At 27.4% G+C, this 7,609-nt stretch overlaps 1 protein-coding gene across 1 annotated transcript; it reads right to left on the bottom strand.

Annotated features, from left to right (window-relative positions):
- Window positions 1-5,645: 5,645 nt before the first annotated feature.
- On the bottom strand, window positions 5,646-6,813 carry LOC119671257 (activator of basal transcription 1-like). The gene is made up of 2 exons (XM_038081800.1): window positions 6,102-6,813; window positions 5,646-6,047 (listed from the first exon to the last, which is right to left on the bottom strand). The coding sequence occupies exons 1-2, from the start codon at window positions 6,694-6,696 to the stop codon at window positions 5,683-5,685; spliced, it is 960 nt and encodes a 319-aa protein (XP_037937728.1). The 5' UTR covers window positions 6,697-6,813; the 3' UTR covers window positions 5,646-5,682.
- Window positions 6,814-7,609: the final 796 nt, after the last annotated feature.

Genomic DNA, 7,609 nt, shown 5'->3' with positions numbered 1-7,609 from the left:
AACTATTAAAAACAAAACGCAGCAAAACAAAATTATAAAATTGATAATGCATTAAAATGCATTAAGAGTCAAAAATGCGGAACCAAACTCATATATCAGACATGCCCATAAAAAACACGTGCAAGAAAGCTATCAATTTTGTCTGATCATCTACATAAGCCTAGTACCAACCAACCACTGCATTTTGACGTTTGGTGGGTGTGTTCTTGACTTATACTCACAAAATACTCACAAACGAAGTTTAAGGCAAAATGAGCCTGCCTAGCGTTTTGAATGTTTTGAATGCAGCTTAACATCAAAGCAGCACTTTTTACTCCAATTTCTCGTAAGTAACAATGAATTTCAATTTTTCAAAATTTTTTTTTAAAAAAAAAATAATTATTAAAAATTAAGTAAATGAAATAACAACAATAATAAAACGCTTATCATGCGCTTCAAATATTTTTTTGACGCTAAGCTTCGATTTAGATTTCATCGATTGAAGAGTCGAGTGGGTTTATGGGTTTTTTAAAGATTTTTTTCTGTAGCAAACGAATTATGTAGAATTATCACATTATAGGATTTACAAGTTGTTTTATAATATTTTTTTTTGTCTGTTTTGATAAACTAACATTCAAGTATCTGTTCTGGTTATATTCTAGTTGTGATTATTTACTGGTTATATTATTTACCTATCCGGAATATATTTTACGAGTGGTTTGATTAATTGCCTCTACCTTTACCTTTACATGCCTTTGCAGCAAGTGGAAAAAGGGTAACCTTACCTTTACGTTATTGAAGGAAAAACACTGAAGAATTGAATTTTCATGTTGAACCAGTGCGGCTTCTAGAGGTCAAATAGGGTCAAGAAAAGCATTTCTAAGTTTTCTTAATATTAATTTTTTTACATTTTTTCAAAGTTTGAAAAATACTTTTTAACTTACGTATTTAATGCCTTATTTCATATGCTTTATTAACTTTGCTTATCATTATCATTATTCAAATAAGTCGTCCCCTTTTAGTGTTTAATTATTTACTTTAATGCAGTATGAGTATGTCTGTTATACGCGTTCATTAAATTTCAAACGCCTATGAAAGACGTTTATGTCTCCATAAATATTTTAATTTATTTTTTAGTTCTTATCATTTCCAGAGATAATTTTATTTTCTATTGACTTAATTAAGATTTTGAATCATTAAAGTCAGAATTAAAATACGTATGGTTAGTTTTTTGATTTGTCATAAAATCGTTTAGTTGATCTTTGATAAGAAATAAATACTTTCTACACGATTTCAATTAAGATTTGCTGTATCAAAAGTTATTCAGAAGCCAAATCGATTAATTTGATTATAACAAAAATATAAAGATTTGAAATCAATAGGAAGTATAATACATATTATATATTTAATTATAAATTTAAAAGTGGTGTGTGTATATGAAATATTTAATCTGCTTTAAAACGACATACAAGAGGAAAATTTGGCTAAATTTTTATAAAGAATTTTAATAAAAGAGACATCTTAATGTCTAATTATTTTTTTATTTAAACGCACAATAAAATAAACAATTTTTTGTAAATATAATTGTTGAGAATTATAATTGGCGCAAATAAATATTATAATTTATAAAAATAATAAATAATAAATAATTATAAAAATAGTAAATATTTCCTAGCACTGCATTTATTGTAAGTTGTATAAATAGTAATAAATGGGGTAAACTATACTGTTGTCGAGTATCAACACACTTGTATAATTTATTGGTCGTTATCAGAAGCACTCTTTTGAGAACTACCTTTTTTCTGTTATATATATTGTCAACTTGCCCATGGGGTTGTTGATAATGGTGGATAGATAATCTGATGACAGTTATAAAACAGATAAACGTATTTGTTTTGTTCTCTTCGCAGTTTCGTTAAAAATCTGGAGGTGTTTCATTTAGCCTTTTGGCAAAATTTGGACATAATGAAACACAGAGTTTCACTAATAAGCTTATCACTGTAGACTAATAGTATTTTGCATAATTGGTTTGAGTGTCTCCTATTCTGTCCCGGATCATATCAATTTTGTGTTCTTATAGATAATACTTATTTTCCATCTCTATCTTTAACCACGGAGAATTGCCATATATTACTTCACTACACCACTTCTCCTTTTTGAAGTGTAGAAGATTCTTTTTCGTTGGATGATTATTAAGATATAAATTAAATATAGTATTAATAGAAGTATATGCCGATAAAAAATTTATGAAATTAGCTTTATCATCTAACTAGTAGTATAAACTAAGGACTGTTGACTGTGTTTATGATGTTGTACAGATACACCGCAGCTATGGCAAACTGATATTATAACCAATTAAATATTTTTGATTCATATTAAAATTATTCGGTAGCACAACAAGCTGGGATAGACGAACTGCCTAGCGATGTTATGGAGGATATAATTTAGGGGGAATGTAATTTGAAAATACCATAAAGATTATGATATTGAGAACTTATTTACAGTAGATACACTAACAAAACCAGTACTATTATTTTTATGACAGTCCCGAAGACAAAAAAGATTAGTACTGACATAAGTTGAGAGACCCGTAGAGATATTATTGGTATATTAAATAAACGACATCTAGCAAACCATCTGATTATCATAAGTCGAGTGCACCAAACTGTGCATATTCTTCAAAGTAAAAATCACCTAAGGAGTTAACATTTTGTCTGAAAAGATCGCGAGAGTTATATATTGCATATATAACGGCCCCTAGGTCTACAGATTTCATTACATCATATATACATTGTACATATTGTACATATGTTGAATTAACATTTTGTTGGGATTTTAACAGAGATAAACAACCTAATTTATTTAGGTGGTGTTATGAATCAAGTCAGAATATTATTCTACTATTGAGTTGGGGACTGTGTAATTGTAAATATAATTTAAAACTGAATTAATTACGAAAACAAACACATCTGTAAGAGTTATTTTTTGTCAATACTACATAGAAGCACTAGAATAATTATAGATTTCTAACAAAAAATAAACGCCATATATTTACAAACTGATTTGAATAGCGCATTCTATTATTTTCTAGAGAGATAGAGCATCCTACTACTTTCCAATAGATAGATAGTTAGACCATATCAACATATAGAATAGAAATAAGGAACCATAGAAATAAGAATTAGAGAACATTAATATCATTTAGTACTCTGTATATTAATTTGGTTGGAAAATACAAAAATATTTATATGATCTCTAACTTGATGTCAATATATCTTTAAGCTTGAAAGTGAAGATCAGAACGAGAACTAAACTATAAAAGTGAATAAAGAAGAACTTTTGTGATGCATAAAAAAGTAATAACTTTATTCGTGGGTAAGTGCTTTGGCACCCATTATCAAACAGTACCGATAATTTTAATACACATACATATTATTTAATATGATTAATTTTTTACAACAAATCTTTGTTACACACTTTTTTTTTATAATAAATTTTGAATTTATATATAAAAATAATATGAAGAATCTTACCTTTCCGGCTGCTTTCTTATAACGTCGTGTGGCTTCATTAATTAAATCCTTAACTAGTAAGTCGCCGCTTCCGCAAGGTACGACTATACGTACAGCACCAAAACAAACGGTGACCTTCATTTTCTAACACTAATATTTTATTTACTAAAAAGTATCACTTAAATTCGTTACACACGGCATAAACCTCTACTTTAAAACAAACCAAAAAAACCAGCAAATACAAAACACAAGCACACAATTTCTACACTGGTGCCTTTTTTCATTTATTTGTTAGCTGCATATTTTTATTTTGTTTGAATTTATCATTAAGGTGGTTGCATGCAGCAATTGCTGTTCTCCCAAGAATTATGGTTATTTATATTATGCAGCTGCCGCGAATAGTAAAACACACGTTAGAGTGAAACAACTTGAAGCCAGGATCTACAAACACTTTTCCTGCAGCGTAAACCACGTTAAGGTGTAAAAGAGAACAAAATTAACGTATAAATATTTATATTTTTTATTTTATTTAAATTTTTGCCATAACATATTTTTATACATTTTTAAATACATTATTTCGCATTTATTGTTGCAAATAGTTAGTTTATTTTTACTATTCTTTTTTGCTTTGTATTTCGTTAAATAATTTTATTTTGTTTTGTTGTTATATTTGTTATTGGTTTTAACCCACAATTTATGAATCACAAGCACAGCTAGAAGTTAAAACAAAATACGAAAAATGAAGATCGGCAAAATGTTTGTACTAAAAACTGGTATTTACACAAGCATTCTGCAACCTCAAAAACAGGTACAAATGAAACAATTGCAAGAATTTTTGCTTATTTAATTATTTTTCAATTTATTACTAGTATTTTATTAGTGTATAATATAAAATGTACAGCATAGTTTAATAAAATTATATAAACAATTCATTATTAAGTAGGTAACAATTTCAAAGCTTTCGTTATTAACAGTTTTTAATAGAAAATTTGTCACGTTATAGCTTTTCAAATTCGTTTTCGCATTTTAATTATTTTATTTATGTATATTTCTTCGTGTTTAAAGCACTTGCGCTTTTGTATATTAAATTTATTTATTATTTAAATAATAAATTTCCCGTGCTCGTCCGCACTCTTACACGTCCCAACCACTGCATTTACGTTCGTTAACTGAAGGTTTGTAACGTATTTTTGTGTTTTTGACAGTATAATTTGCAGTTTTGTAGTTGTAGCGCAGCAATTAACTGTCAGTGACAACTGCAGGGTGCTATTCCTAAAAAATAATTTCTGACATAGCGACAAAATCTTAAAAATATGTTATATATAGTTGTTCGAAAAGAAGTAAACAACAAAAATTCTTTCTATGTTATTTTAATTAATTAAATTGTCATATTTCAGTTCATGTAATGTATGAAAATACTTAATGAAAGCAGCAATAGATAATAATTTCATTCTATGTTTTGTAAAATAATTTAATAAAATTTTGTTATAAAAATAATTTCCAGAAGAGTTTTTTCCTATAACAAAAACAATAATTTAAAGTACTTTAAAAAAATAAATGGTTAAGTTATAAAATACATATTTATAAAATTTATACTTATATTAATTAATAACTAATCGTTAATACAAAACGATATTTCATTTGAAAACAACCTTTAAAAAAGAATTTAGAATTAATAATAGATAAAAATATAATTTATTATTTAACAAACGTCATTATATAAGGTTAAAATAAAATCTTTTAAGAACAAATAAATTTTTTTTAAAAGTTATTCACTTAACTATTGACTAATTAGCCCTAAAAAACAAAATTATTATACCATAATTCTCAAGTTAATAAAAAATATGTAATAGCGAGGTTTGTAACATTTGCATAGATAGCACTTATCGTGATTATAGCAATTGTAAGATACTGTAGGAATTCGAATGAAATAAATCTTTCACACTTAGTTTTAAACAGTATTTTGCAGTAGAAATCTGCAGCAGAAATCTGTGAAAACTAAGAACTTAATCAATTGACTGCTTTAAAAAATTTGACTGCTTTCTATAAAAAAAGCTATGTAAATATATATAAATAATAATAAATCTTCATACAAAACTTCTCGTGCAAAGGACATTACCATATTATAAACCAGCAGCGAAAAGAAATACATTTTTTAAAATAAAAAAAATAAAACACATTGCATTACATTTTAGTCACTATCCTCTGTTTTCACTTTTTTATTTTTCTTGCTTTTCTTTTTTATAAATTCACTTTTATCCAAATTATTTTGGAAGAAGTTAGTTTCTTTGCGCGCTTGTGACACCTCGTTCATCATACGCTGCTTATGTACAGCCTGTTCATAATTCATACGTTCCGTTAAATGCACCCATTTGAACCGTGGTAAATACTTCATAGTCCATATATAATCATAAAACTGTGACTTTTTTCGTGTTGAAATCTGTTTATTATTGAGCATTGGTACAATTTGTTTAGCCACACGTTTTGATTCAAATTCGACCCAGCCTTCAGTAAAGTGACGAAGATATGGTTTGCGTTTATTCTTCTTATACCAACCTATAAATATAAAGTATATTATTATCTGTGATAAATTATTCCATTAACACTAACCTGGTGTTTTTTCTGGTTGTAAATATACACGTCCTATTTTTCCATATTCACCAAGAATTTCACGCATTCGCGTTACATTCATATATTTTGGTATATTTGATATGTAAACAATGCCTTTCTTTCGTTTCTTTTTAGGTTTTTCTAAATTTCCTAAATCCATTTCATCATCATCATCATCATCATCATCGTCATTCTTGTCATCATTGCCATTCATTGGTTGGTCTTCCATAGAAAGTACGTCAGTGTTATCTACTTCTGGCTCATCATTACTTACCGGTTCTTCGACTGTCTCCTCAAAGTTTTCATCATCTTCTGACTCTGCTGGTGGTGGTGGTGGCAGCCCAAAGTGTTTAGACTTTTTAGGACTTTTTGCTTTATCTTTTGTTGTTTTGTTTTCTAAATTCATTTCATCATCACTTTCGGTGATTGGTTGCTCCTTTGTGGTAAGTGACTCGGTTTCATTTTTTTCAGGTTCATCGGCTACTTCAAACTGTTCCTCATCTTCTGATTCTAATGGCGGCGGTGGTGGACCACATTGTTTAGACTTTTTAACATTTTTCGTTCTAGTCTTTACTTTTAATTTATTTTTAACCATATTAAACTTATCGAAGAAATGTTTTGGATATTGTGTTTCGTATTATACAGCACAAAATGACAGCAAATGTCACACGTGAAATGTAAGTGTTGCCAACGCCATCATATTCATTCTGAATTTTAAAACAATGAACACACTGTAAAAAAAATTAAAAATTGAGTGTAATTAATATACACATAATTCAATGTTTTTGGTAAACGGTATGGATTTTATGTATAATATATAGCATTGTGGTTAAATAAATTATTTAGCTCAAGCTTGTAAAATAAATTATGAATAGTAAAAATGTTTACTATGACGTATGTTTCTATTTTCCTTTTTTTATATATTAAAAACCTCAATAACACAATTTTATTATATAACCAAACTAATGTCACGTAAAAAAATAATTTAGTATATCTATTATAGTGAGAAGAACTACTTTATTCTTTATGAATTCAACAATTGTAAGTTGTCTATTTGCTTTAAATATTCTTATGATAATGAATAGTCATTGAGTGAAAAGTGGGTAAAACTAACACCACCGTTTTAAAGTAAGGAAGTATTATCTAAAGTGTTATATATGTAACACCAACCGTAAGCAAGCAAAATGTATAACAAACTGAGGCACAAGAGCAACTTCAGAAACATTCCATTAAAAACTGTCAAAATAGCTATAAAAATGGGTAAAAGTGCTAACTAACAGCATCGAAAATGGGAAAGATAAATTGCTGTGCCTAAAACTTTCTGACAAAAATCTCTGTATAAATATATTTCATGTTAAAACAGGAATTGATCTATACATTTTAAATAAAACCATATTTATGGTAAAAAAATTTAACTAATTACGGTTAATATTGAATTAATTTTAGTTAATAAAACAAATATGCTTTTAAATACTAGGTATTTTAAAAAATTTTATTTCTTTTTTATA

Source organism: Teleopsis dalmanni, chromosome 1 (assembly GCF_002237135.1).
Source record: "Teleopsis dalmanni isolate 2A chromosome 1, ASM223713v2, whole genome shotgun sequence".
In the NCBI taxonomy this organism is placed as follows: domain Eukaryota; kingdom Metazoa; phylum Arthropoda; class Insecta; order Diptera; family Diopsidae; genus Teleopsis; species Teleopsis dalmanni.
This window is presented reverse-complemented; position numbering and strand designations above follow the sequence as displayed.

Coding starts and splice junctions, on each gene's coding strand:
- LOC119671257 (XM_038081800.1), bottom strand. CDS start 6,696: ATGGTTAAAAATAAATTAAAAGTAAAGACTAGAACGAAAAATGTTAAA. Junction 6,048..6,101: donor ACAACCAGAAAAAACACCAG/GTTAGTGTTAAT, acceptor TTATATTTATAG/GTTGGTATAAGAAGAATAAA.